General features: G+C 42.4%; 1 protein-coding gene across 1 annotated transcript; it reads right to left on the minus strand.

The window, feature by feature from the left end:
* Positions 1 to 17,902: 17,902 nt before the first annotated feature.
* Positions 17,903 to 23,899, minus strand: LOC118281523 (uncharacterized). Its single transcript, XM_050706907.1, has one exon. It carries the CDS (start codon positions 23,530 to 23,532, stop codon positions 22,318 to 22,320), a length of 1,215 nt encoding a protein of 404 aa, XP_050562864.1. The 5' UTR covers positions 23,533 to 23,899; the 3' UTR covers positions 17,903 to 22,317.
* Between the last annotated feature and the right edge of the window lie 21 nt (positions 23,900 to 23,920).

Below are 23,920 nucleotides of genomic sequence, written 5' to 3' on the forward strand. Positions count from 1 at the left end.
CTATTCAGATGGCTTTTAGAAATTGGGATTTATATGAGTATCCTTTACTACCTAAAACCACAAAGCATTCTTGGTCAGTAAAAACTGCTTCTCAATTAGAAAAGCCCCGGTATGTAATTTTTTGCTTGCAGACTAATAGAAAAAGTAATAAATCAAAAGACAGCTCAGTATTTGATCATTGTGATGTGACAAATGTAACGCTATTTTTGAATTCTCAATATTACCCTTATGAACCTTTAGGTTTAAAGTTTTCTGAAAACAAGTACAGTATATTATATGAAATGTATGTGAAATTTCGTCAGTCGTATTATAGCAGCCCAATCGATCCCTTGCTTGATCTGAAAGATTTTAAAGAAAAAGCACCACTTTTTATTATAGATTGTTCAAGGCAAAATGACTGTTTAAAAACAGGTCCGGTAGACGTAAGGTTGGAATTTGAATGTTCAACATTAATACCAGATAACACAACTGCCTACTGTTTAATTATTAACGATCGACTTGTGGAATACAAACCGTTAAGTAACATTGTGCGCAGGCTATCATGACTGCAATTGTAGATGTTCAAGGTTTCAAAACAGAAGCTAATGAATTTATAATAAAGGAGATTGCGATATTATGCGATAAAAAAATACAGGTATTTCTAATAAAACCTCCATTTCCATTTTACAATTTGACTAAACAAGAACGGCGACAAGTAAGTTGGATTGAGCGCAATAGAAAGATACACTGGAATGAAGGAATTGTGCCTTACTCAAATTATCAGAATTTGGTTATAAATATTTTAAGAGATAAATGTGTTTATGTCAAAGGTTCAGAAAAAGTGTCATGGTTAAGAAACATTGTAAATAGTACTAATGTTAATAACTTAGAAGATAAAGGTTGTCCTAGTTTATTAAACTTATATAAAGAATATGAAAACTCTCATGATCTGTATAGCTGTATTAATCATGATTCAGTATGTGCATTAAAAAATGTTTTCTGTTTAAATAAATGGCGTATAGACAATGTAGTATAAACACTCTAAGTAACTAATAAATTTTTGAAATAAATATTTTCTTGTTTTATTCCTTAAAGGTCGATTATATAGTAATTCCCACAGTTCATGGTTTATTTCTCGAACAGATGATCGAATCAAACGTATTGGCTAAGTGAATACAATGAAAACCATATCAGGAAGTGCATCGAATGAATGATGAGTGATGTCATACAACATGCTTATCGTTAAAGTAAACAAAGGGCATGAAGTAGTCCGCTATTTTGTTACATATTTGATGACACGTTTGTGACGAGTGATTGAATATGAGTACATAGTACCTATTTTTGAATACAGTAAATAGTAGGGTAAATTGGGTGTTTCTGGACATGCATATTAAAATGAATAGATAAATATAGGAGCCACTAGATCATTCTTTTCAATTAAATGAATGATAGTGAAAATTGGGGGTTTCTGGATCTCCTCTGATCCAGAAACCCCAATTTCAACCTACTCCCCGATAGCACCTGCGTCACCCTGAACGACAGGGAGCCGTGCTTCCTCCCGAGCCAGTCGTCGAGTACTGGCCGGATCGCCTCGACGGTAGCGAGGCCGGCGGCAGGGCGCAGAAGCCTTTGCCGCCATTCCGCCACCAAGACCTGACGGAGCTCTTCTCGGCGTCGCTCGATCTGCCGCTGAATCAGCGTCGAGCCCCGTGCGCGCTCTTCCTCGCGCCATCGATACAATGACGCGAGTACTTTCGCCTCTAGGTCCCAGGGCGGGGATCCGGCCAGAACGCAAGCCGCCTCGTAGGAAATCGTGCGATACCCGCGGACGACTCTAACGGCCGTCGCCCTCTGCGGTTTGCGCAGAATGGCGAGGGTGTTGGCCGTCAAGTCCATTGCCCAAACAGGGGCCCCATACAGGGCCATGGATCGCACGATTCCCACGTACAACCGCCTACAGGCGGCGCTCGGGCCCCCCAAGTTGGGAAGCAACGTTGAAAGCGCGCCCGCGGCGCCCATCAGCTTGGGCGCCAGTCGCCGGAAGTGAGGCCCGAATTCCCATCGGCTGTCGAGAACCAATCCCAGGTATTTCATGGTAGACTCGACAGCTATACGGGCCCCACTGACCACGATGTGCGATCCCGGCGCCGGCGCACGCCGGGGGCCATGAAACACCATGGCCTCCGACTTGTTCAGGGCCACCTCCAGGCCCAGGCGCCGGATGCGGTTCACCACCTGTGACACCGCAGCCGTAGCTTTCAACGTCGCTTCCCTGTGCGAGCTCCCCCGGGCAGTCACTAGCGTGTCATCCGCATAGCACGTCAAGTCAGCGCCCGGCGGGAGTTCGCCTCGCAACACCCAGTCATAGCCGATGTTCCACAGGAGCGGTCCCAAGACCGATCCCTGTGGAACACCGCAAGATACGAGGTGCCGACCTGCACCGTCACGTCCCCGATAAATGACGCATCTACCCTCTAGGAAAGCCCCTACTGTGCGGCGGAGGTAGGAAGGCACGCGATGGTAACTTAGTGCCTCCCTAATACAACTCCAGGGTAGGGTGTTAAATGCGTTGGAGATGTCGAGAGACACCGCCAGCACCACCCCACCCTGGGACACCGTCTCCTCCGCCAGGGTCCTCACGCGCATGATGGCTTCTATGGTGGAGCGCCCCTGACGAAACCCGAACTGATTGTCGTCCAGGTTCGGCCCCTCTCTGCACAAGTGGCTGACGAGGCGATTCGCGATAATGCGCTCGAAAAGTTTGCCCGCCTCGTCGAGCAGCACTATGGGCCGGTACGCGGACGGTGAGTCCGCTGGGCGCCCTTCCTTCCTCAGCAGAACCAGCTTCCCCTCCTTCCATACACTGGGAAACTGACCCTGCTCGAGACATGCCGTGAAGATCCCTCTCAGCTGGGGCTCTAGCTCCTTCAGAGCAAGGATGAGAGCACGTCCAGGAACTCCGTCGGCTCCGGGCGCCGTGTTCTTTGCCCGGAGTCGCAACACGGCCGCTCTCATCTCTGCTTGCGTCACCTCGGGGACGTCGGTGCTCTCTTCTGCTAGACAGTCTGTGGCTGAGGGCGGAGCCATCGCCGGGGGAACGTACTCAGCTCGCTAAAATTAGAAGAAATTGAAATAATAAATAGCACCAGTGAATTAGAACAAGTCATAAGTATGTTCTGTCAGGATTGTATAATTAAAGAAGCTATAGTATGTCAACCATTTTTATTGCGAAGTACTGAATATACGCTGCCTTAATTGGTACGATAACACTATTTATTATATGGCGTTAGACAATAAGTAGATACGGTATAGATGCGATATTTAAGAATCGATACATTCGCATAGACTAATACAATAGATAGTTATGTGCCTACGGCACATTACTTCCCCCTTCAAAAAAAATAAAAAAATGTAATAAAATTCACCTACTGAGATATAAAAGGTATATAAAGTGAAATATAAAAGGTATATAAAATAAAAGGTATATACAAAATATAAAATTAAACATTAGTAAAAAAATCTCGTGATAACAAACCAAAATCTAGGTATTTTTCACTAAAGAATTAAACAGTGTATACGGTAACTATAAAACGGTCCATAAGTATTGAACAGTCCATTGAAACGATACGGTCACTTTGTTACTTAATACTTTACATATCACTAATTATATATGCACTTTTTTTACCAGTGGTACACAATAACACACTTAAGCGATGATTTGCTGGGTGGTCGGGCCGTTAGGACCCTGATCGCCTCGGCGATACACAGCCATTGTTGGTAGCTCCTGTAGTTCTCTTCTCATGTATCGACCATATCTAGTCTTACAGCTCTTCCAGAGAAAATAAACCGCGATTGCCAGGATACATGACAGAATTAGTAAAGAGTAAGTTTCGACTCTGTCTCTCCATTCCACCGCAGCTGATGCAGTGGCGCTGTTACCAGCACCATTTTGAGCGACCACGACGGTTTCTTTATTCAAGGTGCTTTGTGACTTTCCCATTTTGATTGAATTTAGATAACGTTATTAAATTAATTGAGGTGATAGATACGTAATTATACTGTGAAGCGCACAACAGGTTTGACAACGCGTCCCGATCTCGTTACTATCGGCCCGTTGTTTACATTCGCTGATTCCTTATTAGGCGCCTCTTTGCATTCTTCGTCGGTTAATATATAGGCCGGCTTAAGGCGATCTATACTAACATATTTTTCTGTATCTGTCTTTAATATTTTGAAATATTTTTCATTTCTTTCTATCACCTTGAATGGACCCAAATAGGGTGGCGACAAAGGTTTCTTTACCTTGTCATCACGTATAAACACGTGAGTGCAACTCTTCAAATCTGCATGGATAAAAATGTTGCCTTGTCTTGCGTCCCTCCGAGGCACGGCGGCTAATTTTTGTATTCTTTTTCGCAACCCTTGAACAAATAACTCACTATCTGAAATGGTTTCCGTGGTCAGTTGAAAGAAATCGCTCGGTAATCTTATTAGTTTTCCATAAACTAGCTCTGCGGCGCTTACTTGTGTGTCATCTCGTAGGCTTGCCCTTAAACCGAGTAGTACAGATGGTAATTCCGAAACCCATTTCGTAGTGTTACCTCTGCACATTAGAGCTGACTTTAGTGTACGATGCCATCTTTCTATTAACCCATTAGATTGAGGATGATAGGCGCAGGTTCTTATTCTTGAAATACCCATTTTCTTTGTAAGATGACTAAATAGGTTAGACTCGAATTGACGACCTTGGTCAGTTGTTAGTCGAACAGGACATCCGAATCTACATATCCACCCAGTGTAAATGATATCTGCAATCGTTTCGGATGTGATGTCTTTTACTGGATACGCTTCTGGCCAACCTGTACTTCTGTCCATCATGGTTACAATGTATCGATACCCTTCACAGTAGCTCAAAGGACCTACTATGTCCATATGTAGATGTTCAAATCTGTTGCTGTTAATGAACTTTCCATGTGGCGCGATCGTATGTCGTTGCACTTTGGACTTCTGACAATTAAGGCAAGTCTTAGTCCAGATGGTAACGTCCTTATTCATACATTTCCAAAAGAATCGCTCTCGGATCATATTTCGGGTTGCGCGTATGCTCGGATGACTAATTTCGTGTATAGCTTTGAAAGCTGATACGCGAAATTCTTCGGGCAAATAAGGCCTGGCTGTGCCCCGTGACATCTCGCAATATATGGGTATGTTACAATGTGGTAAGTATATCTTTTTGAATACCAATGTTTTCGTCTGCATCAGCCCTTTCAATTCTATGTCATTTTGTTGTGCTGTTGCTATCCTCTCATAGTCAAGAGGTGACAACGCCTTTACTGTTGAGATCCGGGATAAAGTATCCGCCACTATGTTATCTGCGCCGCTTATGTGCTGTATTTCTGTACAGAATTGCATGATAATATCGAGGTGTCGAATGCGTCTTGGAGTGTCATTTTTGCCGATAGTATTTTTCTTCAACGCATGTACTATAGGTTTATGGTCGGTATAGATCGTTAGAGGTCTCCCTTCAATCAGGTATCTAAAGTGTTTAATTGCCATGTATATTGCCAATAGTTCTCGATCAAAAGTACTGTACCGTTGTTGTGCTTCGCTTAATTTAGTAGAAAAGAACCCTAAAGGTTTCCAGGTATCACCTTCTCGTTGTTGTAGGACTGCGCCAGCGCATGTATTGGAACAGTCAGTCATCATGGCAATAGGCGCCTCGGTCGACGGGAATGACAAAGTAACTGCTTTTAACAAGCACTGTTTACTTTGTTCGAAAGCTTCGATACTCTCTTCAGTCCATTGAATTAAACTCTTGTCCTTTTTCTTGGCGTTGATCAAATGCGCATTTAAGGTTCTAAAAATATCTGCTGCTCGCGGGAGATGTCTTCGATAAAAATTAGCCATGCCGAGAAAACGTCGTAGCTCGTCGACGGTTTTCGGTCTCGGGAATTCTGATATTACTTTAAGTTGCTTGTCTAAGGGTCGTAGCCCTGCCTGGGATACACGAAACCCTAGAAAATCTAGTTCACTCTTGCCGAATTCGCATTTAGCTAAATTAATTGTGATTCCAAATTCATTCAGGCGCTCGAATACTTTCTTTACATGCTCTTTATGGTCGTCGGCATCACCTGACGTAGCAATTATTACGTCATCGACATACACGTAAATAAAATCTATGTCTCGTAGGACAACATCGTTGAGAAAACGTTGGAATGTTTGTCCTGCGTTTCTCAAACCGAATGTCATTCTAGTGAACTCGTATAGGCCAAAAGGAGTCGTTATGGCGGTTTTCTCTATATCTTCTTCCGCGATAGCGATATTGTGGTATGCACGCTGAAGATCAATGCGCGAAAACATGGTTTTTCCACACAACAAATAAGTACAATCCTGTATTCGAGGCATTGGATATCTATCGGGCGTTGTTATAGCGTTGAGGCGGCGATAGTCACCACAAGGTCTAATCTCCCCGTTTTTCTTATTTACGACATGCAGTGGACTTGCCCAGCAACTTTTCGATGGTCGGCATATACCCATCTCCTGCATGCGTTGAAATTCAGCCTTTACTTTCTTGTATTTATCCGGCGGTAAAGGTCTAGGTCGCGCGTGTACGGGAGCACCCGTCGTCTCGATATGATGGACTATAGAGTGGCGTGGAGAGTCTTTAAAACACAACGGCTTGGTAATGTTCGGAAATTGTGTTAAAAGGTCACTATATTCACTATTGAGATCTATTGTCCGAACTGATGGCTGATTTGATACCGATAGTGAAGCGACGGAACACATATTTGTCACTGAGTCTATAAGTTTCTTATTATATATGTCAACTAATATTCTGTGGTGAGTTAAAAAGTCCGCACCGAGGATCGGTTGTTGTACATCCGCAATTACGAATGACCAGCTGTACGGTCGGCGTAATTTAAAGTCTAATACCAGTGTTTTAGTACCGTATGTCCGAATTTCGCTACCATTAGCAGCGTAAAGTTTATATTCACTACACTTAACGTGATAATATGGTCTTCTTGTCACGGGTAGCACAGAAATATTAGCACCAGTGTCTACTAAAAATTGCATCCCGCTGTTATTGTCCATAATACATAGGCGGCTAACTGGATTGATAGCACATACCTCCGCCTGCAGTTGTGCCTGTTTCAGTTTCCCTTGTTTTGTTCATTATTTTTCCATGCGCACGGCTCTACGCATTTCCTTGCTCGATTATGAAATTTAAAATGATAATAACACAACCAATCCGGCGAGTCAGGTGTACGACGGCTCAGGTTACGTCCGCGTGACATTGATCGAGACTGTCTCCGATTAAATGGTCTATTAAAATTTCGAACTCTATTTCTGCCTCTCTCCATGTCCCTGATCTTCATGCTGAGTTTAGCTATTTCAGCTATAATATAAGATTGGTCATTGTTCGTATTGGACGCAGTTTGAACTTCCGATACTTGCAGCGGTTTTGAAGTTTCTATTACCTTATCGGCAATCACGGCGAGATTGTCCAAATTTGTGACCTCGGTGACAGCGAGTACGGCTCTGACTGGTGATGGAAGATGACCTTGCCACATCAAACGCAGCGTCTCATCAGGAACTTTGTCACGCGCGAGATCTTTCATGCGGCGCAAAAGCTGCGAAGGCTTCTGGTCGCCTAACTCCATCTCACCGAGAAGCTTCTGGAATTGCCGTGTTTCAGACTCCTCATACACAGACAAAAGACGGGTCTTCAGCGCTTCGAACTTTTTTGTTTCAGGTGGTTTCAACAGAATGTCACTGACTTGTTGCACTACTTCCTTCCCGAGTTTTGTAACAACGAGGTTGAAACGTGCTTCGTCGCTAAGTTTCTGTGGGCCTAGGACTGCCTCACACTGCACAAACCAGAGGCGAGGCTGGTCGCTCCAAAATTCAGGGATTCTGGATGATACAGTCACAGTGGCTAGTTCCACGACCTCAGGTTGCGGCTTTGGTTGAGTGGCCATTGTACTTCAGAATCACGTAGGGGTCACCACTTGTTCCGTCAGGATTGTATAATTAAGGAAACTATGATATGTCAACCATTTATTATGAAGTACTGATACACACTGGCTTAATTGGTACGATTAACACTATTTATTATATGGCGTTAGAGACAATGAGTAGATACATTATAGATGCGATAGTTAAGAATCGATACATTCGCATAGACTAATACAATAGATAGTTATGTGCCTACGGCACAAGTACATACACACAAGCAATAGTAGAAGCAGCAAACAATAGCATACCAAAAAAGCACACAAAGCAAAAACTCACGATGCCGTGGTGGTCCGAGGAGCTAGCCAGACTGAAGAAAGACGTCGCCACCAAAAAGAGGAGGATCCGTTGTGCAGCACCCGTCCGTAGAACCGCAGTCGTCGAGGAGTACCTGAAACAGAAGAAAACATATGAGCAGGAAGTGACAAAGGCTCAGGTCGAGAGCTGGAAGCACTTCTGTGAGAAGCAAACCACTGAAGGCCTGTGGGAGGGAATATACAGGGTCATAGGTAGGACAACCAGAAGGGAGGAGGACCTGCCCCTGGAAAAGGGAGGGAGGATTTTGGACGCCGTGGGCTCAGCCGAGCTGTTGGCTGAGACTTTCTACCCGCGGGACCAGGAGTCGGAGGACAGCGAGGAGCAGAAGCTCGGGCGTCGGATGGCGGAAGCGGTCAATGGCGGAGATCAGGAACCTAGTGACCCGCCATTTCAACCCGATGAATTAACGCGGGCGCTTAGATCTTTTAACCCCAAGAAGGCCCCTGGCCCCGACGGCCTGACAGCGGACATCTGTGCGCAGGCCGTCAGTAATAACTCCGCCTTGTTTCTGGGGCTGCTAAACAGGTGTCTTGCCTGCCACTACTTTCCTCGCGCATGGAAGGAGGCCACGGTGGTAATCCTACGAAAACCAGGGAAGGATTCATACACCGCCCCAAAGTCATACAGGCCGATTGGGCTTTTGCCAGTGCTGGGAAAGGTGTATGAGAAGATGTTGGTCGCCCGACTCAAGTTTCACATACTGCCCAGGATGAGTACTCGCCAGTACGGTTTCATGCCACAAAGGAGCACCGAGGACTCCCTCTACGACTTGATCCAGCACATCCGATCAAAGCTGGATGAGAAGAAACTGATCGTGATCGTGTCTCTGGACATAGAGGGAGCCTTCGATAGCGCATGGTGGCCTGCCATAAGGCTAAGACTTACCTGCTACTAGAGTGTCCACAACACGTGTGGGCACGAAACGCGCTGGAAATAAAAATGGATCAGAAGGTGCTGCGGGATGAACTACCCAACCTGATCAGAGACAAGAAGTATAGGACGGACTTCATCAACTTCTTAACGATGGTGGTGAGGTTCGCCAATGCAAGAAACAGTGCCAGGGAAGGAAGAAACGAAGCTCTTCGCCGGGCGCAGCGCAGTGATAGGAGTTCAAACCAGCAAAATCTAGAAGACCGCTGAACACGCCGAAACGACCCATGCCATGATATTCATGGCAGGGCGTTTAGAAGGACACAGAACACATCACAAATGGCAGTACCCCGGTGAAGAGCTGATATGCGGGACGACGCTTAGTATATATACATATTTAAGTTATAATATATGACAGTAGCGTTGGTACGACTACATAATTATGTATTTACAAACACTATATATATTTATTAACCTACATATCAGTATATGTAGGTTAATTAAAAGTTCATTCAAGTTGAATTTCATGATTCCATCAGTGAAACTAGTAGCAGCACTTTAAACATTCTTCACCAAAATATCGCGGGCTTGCGGAGTAAAAAGGAAATATTAGAAACCACGATTGAAACTTTCCTGAATAAAAGGAAAACTGTAGACGTACTGTGCTTAACAGAAACGTTCATTAAATCAGGTGAGGAGAGTAGTGTAGTATTAAATAATTACAAACTAGCGGATTGGTATTCAAGGAAAAATAAAAAGCGAGGTGGAGTTTGTATATTCTGCCTAAACCACATTGAATATAAAATATTAACTCAATTAAAGAAATACGCATCAGAAAACGACTTCGAATGCTGTGGCATTGAGCTCACTCAATATAATATAATAATAATAACTCTTTATCGTACACCAAACTCAAATCCCTTCGTTTTTATAAGGAATCTCGAGGTAATGTTGTGTAATCTCCGTAACAAATCGAAAAAAAAAATTGTTATACTAGGTGACATGAATATAAATATATTAAGCAACAAACACACTATGAACAACAAATGTAGGGAAGAATTATTAAGAACGGTGACCCAATTTGGCTTAGAAATCCATATAAAACAACCAACAAGACGAAATGCATGCTTAGACCAAATAATAAGTAATTGTAAAAACTCAACATGCGAAGTTATACCACTAGGACTATCGGACCATGAAACAGCACAAATGATATTGGTACCAATAGAAAACAAAAATCCACCTGTACGTTTCCGCACCATTTACAAAAATGATTTCAGCCTAGAAAATAAAGATAAATTCTATAATTGCTTATCAAGTCTTTCGTGGTCAGAAATATATAATGATCAGGAAGCAAACAACGCCTTTAATAACTTTCACGAAACACTCGTATTGTTCTTTGATTTGTGTTTTCCAAAAATTGCTATTAAAATTAATCTCATAAAAAAGTATACGAAATGGATTTCTAGGGGTATTAAAACCTCGACAAGAACAAAGAGAGACTTGCGTTTTAAATACTATACTAAACCCAATACAGAAAATAAATTAAAATATTTAAAATATAACAAGTTACTTAGGAAATGTCTACAAAAAGCTCAAAAACTACATTACACAAAATACATTAACAAAGCTAAGAATAAATGTAAAGCGTCATGGGATCTAATAAAATATAATTCTAATAATAATAATCATACTAATGAATCGAATATTAAAGAAATTGAAACAGAAAATGGATCTATAAAAAACCCTAATGACATTGCAAATTATATAAATGACTACTTCATTAAAATTACAAATAATGACTTCGACCTAGACAATAACAATTATAACATAAATTCAATTAATTCCAGTATATTTCTAATGCCTACTAACTATAATGAAATACAAAAAGTAATAAAATCACTAAAGGATACTAATTCCACAGGCTATGATCAAATACCCACAAAAATCATAAAATTCATAAGCCCTATCATTGCCCCTATTCTTGCACACCTTATAAATTTATCACTATATACGGGAGTGTTTCCTGATAAATTAAAGATATCAGTAATTAAGCCAATTTACAAAAAGGGAAGCAAAAAACTTGTTGACAATTATAGACCGATAGCTCTACTACCTATACTCGCAAAGATCTATGAAAAAATTATGCATTCCAGATTGACCAGTTTTATTGATAAATTCGAAATACTGAAAAAGGAACAAAACGGTTTTCAAAAAAACAAATCAACAACCATAGCGGCATTTACTTTAATGAACCTAGTTTCTCAAAATATTGACAATAAAATTCCAACAACAGTTATATTTTTTGATATGTCAAAGGCCTTTGATTTTGTTTCACATGATTTGCTCCTAAAAAAATGTGAAAGGTATGGAATACGTGGCAAAGCAAATGCATGGTTAAAAAGCTATCTTACAAATAGATCACAATTTGTTGAAATCACTATAAATAAAACAAAACAAAACGAAGTCGTATATAAGTCTAGCTTAGGTTACAGTCGCACCGGTGTTCCCCAGGGCAGTATATTAGGTCCCCTACTGTTCCTACTGTATATAAATGACTTAATTGAAGTGACAAACTATCCTTGCATACTTTTCGCAGATGACGTGTCGGTTATAATCCCGAAAATAAATAAAAATTACAACATAGAAATAAATAACACAGTCAATAAAATAATTAAATGGATGGAGAGTAATAACTTAAAACCTAATATAGGAAAAACCAAATACATTCAATTTACCAACAAGAACTGGGATAAAATCAATTTAAATATAACCTATGAAAACAAATTAATTGAAAAAACAGATAATACAACTTTTCTTGGCATAGTGGTAGATGAAAAATGTTCCTGGAGTAATCATATTGATAAAGTATGCGAAAAGCTTGCTAAGTTTGCTTATGCTCTGTGGCGCCTATCCAATCTCACAACTAAGCAAGCCACGTTACAGGCTTATCATGCATATGTTGGCTCAGTATTACGCTATGGAATATTGGTATGGGGCAACTCGGTGCATATCGAAAAGGCTTTAATATCCCAAAAACGATGTGTACGTGCCATATGTAATGTCGACCCACTTACATCCTGTAGGCCATTATTTTTGTATTTATATTGAAGAAATCTGTAAATTTACCAAATCTCACTCCGAATTGTTTGGAAAAGTGGGAGATAACTGCAACTGTAAAACTAGATTTCTAAATAAATTAACTCTTCCTAATATGAGAACGGAATTGTACAAACGAAGTTGTTTTCCCATGTGTATCCAAATTTATAATAAACTTCCTGACAAAATTCGGGAACTACCGATGATTCGGTTTAAGAGGGCATTACGCAGATGGTTAATTGATAATCCCTTCTATTCCATTAAAGAATTCTTGCAATGTAAGTTCCCGAAATAATTGTATACTTAAGATATATATTATGTATTTTGCATGTCATTGTATTATGACTGAATACTGTACTCATAAACATTTTGTAACACCTTTTATATACCTGTATTCATTAGCAAATAAATCCTTTGACTTTGACTTTGACTTTGACTTTGACTATATAGTTATACATGAAACAATTAGAATGGCACTGTATTAGAAACACTGAGGACATAAAGATCTCTGATCACGTCAGAGGAGACACTCGGCACAGCAGGAGGGGTTTTAGCCGGTAAGAGTCCGGCAGTACTCACACCTCTCTACTCGTGGGGAGGTGTGAGTCTCCATGAGGAATTCCCCTCCTGCTGTATAAATTAAAAAAAAAGCCTAACCTAACCTAACCTTCGTTCTGCACTATCATCGGATTTATAATGGAACTACTTTACTATGTTTCATTAAATGTGGAAAATGAAACAATTTATCACACTGTGTTTTAATAATCTATCTCTCTATACTTATAATAAATCTGTAGAGAGGTCAATTCTGTATATGAAATATATTTCATGTATGGAGTGCCTCCCATTAATTGTTTTTTATTACTTTTTATTCGAAATTCGTATAGCCGTTACCAGAATACATCAATTTACAAAGTTTCAATTATGTAGATCCAACAGTTTCGGAAATAAATGGCTCTGACATACGGACGGACAGACATACAGAACATGACGAATCTATAAGGGTTCGGTTTTTTGCCATTTGGCTACAGAACCCTAAAAAACGTAACGTTACCTAACCTAACCAGAAATGTTTTCGATATTTACCATCTCCTCTTGGCTCCCTCAATACATCCAGGAATTTTTTTGTGGTCAAGGTTGAAACCCCCTCTTTATTTTCAACCCCTAAACACTAGTTGACTATTTGGTCAAAATAATTAGTTACAATCAAAGGAATATGAATCATGGTTGTGGTAACTAATTAAAACGTATTTAACTTTATTAAATGGAAGTTTATTTCACTTGTGAAAAAACGCGGCAAAACAAATTAAGTTAACATGACAATGACATTACATGTAGACAGCGCCACGGACACAAATTACTGATATGGTTGCGTTTCTATTTACTAACAACAATTTTATTGTAATGAATATAAAAACAATTAACTAACCGTGAATTAGGTACCGTATGGAATGTTATCAGCTATCTTTTGGTAATGTGTGTGTTTCAATAGTTATCTTCATTCAAATAAATTATTTTTAAAGGCGGTTGGGCGTACGCCCGGGTTAGGCGTTATTTAAAAAGGTTTTAGAGAACAGAGAGTCGGAGTTGTACGAGGGATACAAGGCGACAAAGGCCGCCCTCAAAGCGGAGATCTGGCGGGCTAAGGAGGAAGCCCGTCGGGAGATGCTGGAGACTCTGAACAGAGACCCGTGGGGGCGCCCCTATCGGATGGTGCGTGATAAGCTCCGCACTTGGGCTCCCCCACTGACACAGAGTCTCCGGCCAGAGGTCGTGGAGGAAGTGGTCGGCGCCTTGTTCCCCCGACTACGGAGGGGTTTCACCCTCCATCCATGACTCCGCCCCTGCGGTGCCCAATGCGGGCCACAGCGACGACGACGACGACATCGTTCCGGAGGTGACCGAGGCAGAACTGAGAGCGGCGGTGCGCCGGATGGGCGCTAAGAACACCGCCCCAGGACCCGATGGCCTGCATGGCAAAGCGTGGGTCCTGGCCTGGCCTCGGAGGCTCTCGGGCCTCGATTAATAGGTCTCTACAGCGCATGTTTGGAGAGGGGCCAGTTTCCACTTCAGTGGAAGACGGGGAAACTAGTCCTCGTGAAGAAGCCGGGGCGCCCTGCGGACTCTCCGTCCGCGTACCGGCCCATTGTGCTGCTCGACGAGGTGGGAAAAGTCTTCGAAAGGATCATTTCGAACCGCCTCGTCGCGCACTTGTCCGAATTTGGGCCGGACCTCGCGGACGGCCAGTTTGGCTTCCGCAGAGGGCGCTCTACGGTGGACGCCATCATGCGCGTAAGGGACCTCACGACGGGGACTGCAGTGTCCAGGGGCAAGGTCGTCGTGGCGGTGTCTCTAGACATCGCCAACGCCTTTAACTCCCTACCCTGGAGCTGCATACTAGGGGCACTTCGGTACCACCGGGTGCCTACCTACCTTCGTCGTGTAATCGAGGCCTACCTGTCAGACAGGTATGTTACGTTCCCCGGTCACCAGGGCGAGTGGAACAGGCGAGAAATGTCGCGCGGTGTTCCACAGGGTTCGGTTTTGGGGCCGCTCCTGTGGAACATCGGTTACGACTGGGTGTTGCGCACCGACCTCCCGAACGGCGTCAGCGTAATCTGCTACGCCGACGACACGCTGGTGCTAGCGCACGGGAGGTCGCACCAGGCGGCGGCCAATTTAATGACGACAGCGGTTGCGATAGTCGTTGCAAGGATCCGGCAATTGGGACTCGAGGTGGCGCTCCACAAGTCCGAGACCATGTGCTTTCATGGCCGCGGGAACGCGCCACCTCCAGGTGGGTCCCAAATAACGGCAGGAGGGGTTACCATCGGCGTCGAGACGACGATGAAGTACCTAGGACTCGTCCTCGACAGTCGATGGAACTTCGTGGAGCATTTCCGACGTTTGGCTCCTAAGTTGGAACGGACGGGGGCTGCGCTTAAGCGGCTCCTGCCCAACCTCGGGGGCCAAATGCCTCCTGCCGGAGGTTGTATGCGGGGTCGTGCGGTCCATGGCCCTCTACGGCGCCCCTGTGTGGGCGCCGAACCTGATGCGGCGGCCAACTCGGACGCTGCTCACGTCCCAGAGGGTCATGGCCATCCGGGTGATCCGTGGATATCGCACGATCTCCGGGGAGGCGGCGAACCTCCTTGCCGGATTACCGCCGTGGGATTTGGAGGCGAAAGTGCTCGCGCGCGTCTTTAGTCTGCGCGCCGACGCGCGTCGCCGGGGCGAAACTCCGCTGCCGCGCCAGATTAGTGCGTGGCGGGATAAGCTCCGGCGCGATCTCATGGCGGATTGGCAGCAACGACTGTCGCAACCGAGGGCTGGGCTCGCTGTCATTGCAGCGGTAAGTCCCCTCTTTGAGGAGTGGCTAGAGAGGCGCCACGGCGTCCTCACCTACCGCCTGACGCAGGTGCTTACCGGACATGGGAGTTTCGGTAGGTTCCTGTTTTTGATTGGGCGGGAGGAAACGCCCGGGTGTCGTTACTGCGAAAACCGCCCGGAGGAGAAGGTGGAATATACGGTGGCGGTGTGCCCTGCAAGAGCTGAGCACCGCCGTGTCCTCAGGGAAGTAATCGGCGACGGCGACCTCTCGCGTCCGGCTTTGGTTCAGACCATGGTGCGGAGCGAGGGGGACTGGGATGCCGTCTCCTCCTTCTGCGAAGCAGTTATGCTAGCTAAGGAGGAGGCGGGACGCGTGAGGGAACGAACTTCCTCACGCCCTAGCCGACGCGAAAGACACTCCGGGCGTCGGGGATCGCGTGACGATCTCCGGCCACCGTAAGTGCGGGTCTGCGGGCGGCGAGCAAGGGTAGCTCCCAGCCCGACCAGAACCAGACCCGTGCGTGCGGCGCGTTGCGTTCCGCGCGCGCCTCAAAGAGCCATCAGACCACCACAGATGGGGCCCAGTAGGGCTGATGCTTAATCCGGAGCTGCGGACTACCTAGCGGGTTTACCGGGGCTCCGGCTCGACAAGCAGGAGTAGGAACGGGGTGGTTTTTAGTCAGTAAGAGTCTGACACTCCCTCTCGCTTTGCCCTGGCGAGAGAAGTCATTGGATGATTTTCCCCATGAAAAAAAAAAAAAAAAGAAAAAGGGAACAGAGAGTAAAGTTCCCTAAGAAAAGGAGGATCCTCTTACCAGGCGAGGTGATCATGCCTGGCGGGCTTTCTGCCCAACTGTTGGGATTTTCTATCCGTGTTGATTCGCATGTAAACTTCATATGTGCGATGCAGCTTCATATTTCCATGTCAATTTATCTATGAAAACAATATGTATGTTAGGAAAAATCTAAACTTGTTTGGTAAAGTGTCTGACAGACTTAATTATCAAACTAGACATAAGGATAGATTGAGTTCATAGGATTCTGTGTTAAATGTTATAACAAAACTCCAGAGGAAATAAAACACCTAAATGAAAGACAATTAAAATTATGTATTAAAAAAACGATGTGTAGACTAGCATACTACAAATTGAATGATTATATGAGGATAAAAATGCTTGGAGGCAGGCTGGTCCAGCTCCACAGGGTAACGAAAAAATAAAGTAATTCCAATAATGTAATAATATAACCATGTTATTTCAATTTGTTCTGTTAAACTTTATACAATTATTGTAAATGTGAGAGCCCTGTAATTAGCTAAAACTGAATGAGACTAGTAGAATGCACTTGTGTCAGCTTAGAGTTGTCATGCTCACTCAAAGGTCCCATTGGCGGTGGCACGGGCATTGGATCGCTCGATTCCCTGCAATATGGTTGAGTTGGGCGGTGCTGGTGTACGTGTCATGTTCGTGAACAGGCGCTGTCAACTGGGACTGGTCAGGTCCAGACTGCATTAAGTTTGTTGTCAGGGTTATTTTCTTTTTCTATCACTTTGACTAAATATTAGTTTTACATTGTTCTCACAAAGTTGAAGCAATCGAAACAATGTAACCATGAATTGTATTGTGAAACTGATTGGAAAAGAGTAACCTATGGAGTTTCTTGCTCTTTCTTCTCCATAGGAATCTACACTTTGGAACGAGCAAATAGCTTCACTAGAGAACTGACCGACAGACTGACGTTATTAATATTATTATATTTGCTTTGACGTTCAAAAGTGCCTTCGTGGTCTAATTGAAATAAATAATTTTGACTTTGACTTTGACTTTGCAGGATATTTATGACGTCATCCGTTGATTTGCTCGTCGATAGTCTATGTGCGACTTCTGTCATCTGTCACTTATCAGGTGTCGCCACAAGGTAATATTATTCGTTCTTTTAATAGAAACTATTGCGATCTTAAGTATTGTTGGCTTGGCTTGTGTACACAGGCTGTGTCCTACATTTGTTATTGTTTTCAAAGAACTAGCCTATCCTGCCTCGTTTGGACTTTCTGTACTGAACGGTCTGTTTATATTGGCTTTTCTAGCCACTAGCACATCGCTGCTCCGAAATCTAGGTGCCTAGTTAATAGATGTGTAAAATTTGTTACCGAGGTCCCTATATTGATCTTAGTTAATACGCGAATATTTATTAAAGTTTTAAAATAATTGATTCGTTTATAAAAATGAGGTAGGTACTAGGTACCTAGTTGCTCAAAACTATGAGAACGAGGTTTTATTTTCCAAAATAAATAAATAAATAAATTGTTTATTATTACTCCATTTGTACAAAAATTTTACAATAATTTGCTTACTTCTAAATAAAATGCTAATGTGTAAATTGCCTGAACTAGGTAAAACCTGTGCTTCAGGCATAAAAATGCTTATTAATATATAGTAATGGTCAGCAACAAATTAACAACTACGTAATAACTATCAAAAAACTAAAAACTAGGACAAAGTTAAAAATATACATAAAGTTATTATAAGTGTAATATTGCTTACATCGATATTTTATTTATATCTCTAGGTAATTTTATTTACATACAGTCAGCAGTTCTTCGGTCTGGTCATAAGACAAGATTTAGATTTAGATTAGATTTCAGCCATGATCGTCCCACTGCAGGGCAAAGGCCTCCCTACCTTCCTTCCACTCCTCTCTGTTTAAAGCTTTTTGCGGCCAATCCTTGTCATAGCTGTTGAGTTCGTCCCGCCATCTCCTTTTGGGCCTGCCGCGACGTCTGTGGACGTTGAGCGGGCTCCACTCAGTAGTGAGTTTTGCCCACCGCTCGTCCGACATGCGGCAGACGTGACCAGCCCAATTCCACTTCAAGCTGGCGGCTTTATGACCAACGTCGATGATTTTAGTCATGGAGCGCAGCGTGGTGTTTCTTAGTCTATCCGACAGGCGAACTCCTAAGATACTGCGCTCCATGGCCCGCTGGCAAACCTTGAGTTTGGACTTCTGATGTTGTGTCAAAGACCAAGTTTGAGCGCCATAGGTTAGGATGGGCAGAATACACACGTCCATGAGTTTCTTCTTAAGTGCTAATGGAAGGTTTCCTTTCATTAGGTCCCCCATGGACCAATAGCTCTTCCAGGCGTTTTCGGTGCGTCTAGCAACTTCTCTTTCTTGTCTCGCCTGGAAAGAGACTATTTGGCCCAGATAGATGTATTCATGGACGTATTCTATTTCTGCGCCATCTACTTCTAGCCTATATTTTATACTGTTGGTCATTAGTTTGGTCTTCGACATGTTCATCTTCAGTCCAACCTCAAGGCTCGCCCCGCTGAGTTCGTTGATCATGCCGCCTAGCTCAGATGCTGAAGAAGAGAAGAGTACTATGTCGTCGGCGAAACGGAGGTTTGTTAACCTTTTCTCCCCGACGACAACGCCCTTCGTACTCCAGCACGCTGCAAGTTTTTTGAAGACCTCTTCAAGGGTTGCGGTGAAGAGTTTCGGAGATAGCGGGTCGCCTTGTTTGACTCCCTTAGAAATAGGGAAGGATTGGCCGAGTTTGTGTAGTTTTATTGCTGCGGTACTTTTGAGGTATATGTTCTGAAGCAAGTTAATGTAGGTGGGGTGGATGTCTTGGTTGTGTAGTGCTGTAAATATTGATGAATGGGTGAGACTGTCGAATGCCCTGGAATAATCTATGAACGCTATGTATAATATATAAGACAAGCCTTGCAAATATTTGGAGACATTATTTTTACACAGAAAAGAATTCAAATTATAAATATTTAGCATTCTATTTAATCTATTGTACAACAAGGGCCCTAAAAACGTGAAGAATTTATTTGAAAATGCATATATAGAGGTAGTGGTTGAGCTGCAGACTATATCGTTCCGTCTTTTGTTAATTATGTCAGCGTTGTAAGTAAGTGTAGCATGCTGTTTTAGTACAATGTGCAGAATGTAAATTTGACGAACAGTCAACACTTCGCAGGATCTAAATAGCTCGTTGGTAGGAAAAAGGAAAGGCAGAGAATTTGCTACTTTTAGCACAGCTCTTTGTGCTCGTTCAAGGGAGAGAATAATTGTTTTTGATGCTCCGCCCCATGAGGTGATACAATATTGAAGGATTGATTGACATAGAGCAAAATAAACTTGCTTGACTAATTTAGTGTCTGCAATGGAGCGCAATTGCTTGAAAACAAACATTAGTTTACGAACTCTAGCAACCAAACTGTCAATATGCTGCCTGAAGGAGAGAGTGTTATCAACAAAAACCCCAAGATACTTGAGATATTTTGTTTCCAGGATCGTAGGACAGGTACAAGAAGTGACTGACGGATCGTTACATTGGTGTGCATATAAGCGAGGATTATTAGTATTGTTTTTAATATTGCGCATGTTGAACTGAATATATTTTGTTTTGTCTGTATTCAGTGTTAGTAAATTACAACGAAGCCAGTCTAGAACAATGTTAAAACCAGCTTGTGCAACATCGTATAACTCTGAAATGGTTTTTGCAGTGAAAATAAGCGCAGTGTCATCGGCGTACGATATTATTTTGCAATTTCCTACATTTAAATTACATAGATCGTTAATATAAATGAGGAATAATGATGGACCTAGGATACTGCCTTGTGGAACTCCAAAACTTAGTGTTTTTTCGTCGTTACTTGTTATATTGTCTATTCGAACACATTGGGATCTATTGGATAAATAATCTTCAAAGAGTTTCAGCTGTGTACCTCTTATACCTAAAGCCTCTAGTTTATTTAAAAGCAAAGGAACAGATACGGTATCAAAAGCTTTTGCTAAGTCTAGGAAGATAGTCAGGACTTGGTTTCCATCGCCAAGTTCTTGTGCAACGTGATCTGTTAGTTTTTGAACCGCATCTGCTGTGGACAATTTGCTTCTAAACCCGAATTGTGAAGAAGACAATAAGTTGGTCGTTTCTAAATAACTGACTAGTCTTTTATTTATTATTTTTTCTAAGATTTTGGACAAAGAAGGCAGTATAGATATTGGTCTATAATTATTCACTACATCTCTAGATCCAGATTTAAAAATAGGGATGATCACTGCTTTTTTTAAGCATTTAGGAAAAATTCCTTCACTGAGGCACCTCTGAAATATATATGTTAACGGTCGGACTAAAATGTGCTTAAAGCGCTTAAGGATTTTATTATTAATATTATCCCAGCCGGCCGCACTATCATCTTTTAGTGCTGAGATAATTTGTTCTATTTCACTTTCGTCGGTATCCAAAAGTGCTAAAGATTTAGAACATCTCTTAAGAGAAGTCTGATAGTGCGCGGGAGACTGATAAGATGATTGTGTCAGAAGTGGTTCAGCGAGGGATTTCCCCACATTAACGAAGTAGTTATTTACATTATTAGCTGATGATAGGGGTGATGGGTTAGTGAGCAGTAAACTTGAAATGGATTCCCGTTGTTTTGAACTGTAAGTCAAGTTTTTAATGTGTTTCCATATCTGTTTACTGTTATTGCCTGCTTTCTGCAATTCGCTTTTATCGTAATCAATTTTAAGTTTTTTCAAGAGATTGTTGCAATAATTTCTGTACCTCTTATATATTACAAGAAGCATTATATTATCAGGGAATCGTTTGGTTTTCTGATGTAATTTGTCTCTGTGCCTTATACATCGGACAAGGCCCGGAGTAATCCACGGTTTAATATTATAATGCTTCCGATTTAATGTTATAATGTTCGTATTATGTAATATTGCTTGCTGGACATTTTTAATTAAATACGATAAAGACAAATTAGCGTCATTGGAATTGTAAACTGGGCTGAAATCAATGTTATGCAGGTCATGTTCTAGTTTGTGCATATTTAGTTTGGACTTTGTCAGGGGACGATTTTGCTTAGGCAGCGTTAAGTTGATTGTTAGTAGGACGGCTTTATGATCGGTAATTGTTGAATTAGTTACTAGGGTAATATATGGTAGGCTAGTTTTTATCATCATGTGATCGAGACACGAGCCACTTTGATGAGTTGGTAGTATATGACCAGTGAGAAGCCCATGGTATGAACACAAATTAAGGTAGTTTTGGATTCCTACATCGCAGTTTTCAGCAGTGATGTTTATGTTAATGTCACCTGTTAGTATGATATGTTTAAAAGCGGAAAGATTATGACAGGTCTGGTTTAATAAATGGTGAAAGGATTCCAAATTACTAAATGATGGGGATCTATAGATAGCTATTATTGCTATATTTGATCCTATTTTTATTATAAGGCAGTTACAGTCTTGTTGATTCTGTTCTTCGACTGTTGCTATAAGCGATTGTTTTGCGTAAACCACGACTCCATCATTTTGATTCTGGTTAGTTGTGCTGTGGAACATGTTGTATCCCGTCATAGTAGGGATGTTGTCTAGACGTTTTGATAACCAGCATTCGGTTAGTATTATGATATCGCAAACTATGTCTAGTCTATGAAGAAAAATGTTAAAACTGTCAAAGTTCCTGCAAATACTACGTATATTTTGTGTTAGTACTGTAAATGGATTATGGTATCCGGAAATATATTGTTTGCAATCTTCCACCTCACATGTTTTTGATTCAGACAAAAAAGTGTTATCTATTTCAGTAATCAAACTATTCATAAGTAAAAAATAAAATAAAAAATAAAATAAAAGTATGTACTTTGTAAAAATGCGTTAGAGCTAAATGTAACCTAGTTAATGGCGCTCTTAGGCGCCTTCATAATCTATGGAGTTGATGTACCTGTATTCAGCGGCTTTTCTAGCTGGGCACTCCGAATCTCCTGTCTTATGGTTGTGGGGTTTTTTATAGCGCTTACAGGTTGCACATTTCGGTGGTTCTTCCTTCGAAGAGCACTCTTGAGTTGCGTGTCCTTCGGTCCCACAGTGTCCGCAAGATGAGGTGGCAGATTTGCAGGTCTTCGATGCATGACCATACTGCTGGCACTTGAAGCACCGAGTTACCAGGGTGAAATCTCGTACCGGGCATGACGTCCAGTTTATGTAAATTCTGTTCTGATTTACTAGGGCTTTCCGTACGCTGGCCGGTACCTCAACAATGTAGTTGCAGCTGTCAGCATCCCTTTTTCCTGACTTATGGCTTAGTTTGACTGCGGTTAAGAAGGTCTCTTTGGTCAAAGTTGGGAGTATGTCGACTATATTTTGTTCGTAAATACATTTGAATACCTCTTTCTCTGCCATATCAGTAGGGACCCCAATAATTAAGATGCGGGGCTTCCGTTTTTGAGGTTCATCGACGGTAAGTCCAGTTGTAGAACGCTCGACTGTCTGCTTCAGTTTTTGGATGTCATCCTTGGTCTCCGTGCTTATTATAACTCCTCCGTTTCTTATTTTTCGAAGTCCACGAACCTTTAGCTTCATTTCTTCAGGGCATACTATTTTTTGTACTAAATTTTTGGTCTCTTCACTGGTCTTGGTATTGTCACTGGGATATATAGCGACTGAGCTAGTTGCTTGAGGACGAATAAGGCTTTTTGTCCCCTTTACCATGTCTGCAAAAGAAGCGCTTTCCTGAGTTTTTTTGGTCAGAGTCTCGTGTAGTTTCTGCTTGATCTCACTCAAACTGGTAGCGAGGCCTTCGTTATCCTTTAAAGTTAGCAGGGTGGCGTAGTTTTGTAGGGCTTTATGTTTTAATGACTGGTATTGTACAGCCATTTGAGAAACTCCGTGTCCCACTTTGCGACATAGGCTACTAATTCTTAGCTTTTGTTCGGCATTCATTTTACCCTCCGAAGCTATGGTCGACACCTCATTCAGGCACTGTTCAATGCTGGACATCCACGTTTGAATTTCCGACGTAGAAATAGTCTCTATGGTTTCGTCCTGAGTTTGATTTCTGGTGGTTGCTGCTGATGGTGAGGAGCGATGCGGTAGCCCGCCACGATTAGAGGGGCTACTATCCATATTTGCAGATAGTCACTTTTTGTCCATATTCGCAATAACAACTTGAATGATTACAAAACAAAAACTCTGTGTCTTAAACTAGGTCACAATTAAAAACTGTTAATTTTTGCTATAATTAAATTGCATTGATGAGCACGTCTGTATACGTCGAGCGCAATGCACTTGTCTCGTCTCGAAGTATAAGTTTATTTTCGACCATGAGATACCTTCCGCCCTCCCTACTTCAAATTCCTGTACACGGCCCTGGTGGGCGACCGTAGTTTCCGTACTCATTTTGTTGGGAGACACTTCCTCTACTTTCTGTATTCCATGCTTTAACAATGGTTTTGACTTTGTTTGTCGACAGATATCATTTTTAGTTTTGACAGGTGTTTTTGACGATGTCCGT

This window comes from Spodoptera frugiperda, chromosome 3, assembly GCF_023101765.2.
Source record: "Spodoptera frugiperda isolate SF20-4 chromosome 3, AGI-APGP_CSIRO_Sfru_2.0, whole genome shotgun sequence".
Taxonomy (NCBI): domain Eukaryota; kingdom Metazoa; phylum Arthropoda; class Insecta; order Lepidoptera; family Noctuidae; genus Spodoptera; species Spodoptera frugiperda.

Excerpts from the sequence above, each read along its gene's own strand:
- LOC118281523 (XM_050706907.1), bottom strand. The coding sequence starts at position 23,532 with ATGGATAGTAGCCCCTCTAATCGTGGCGGGCTACCGCATCGCTCCTCA.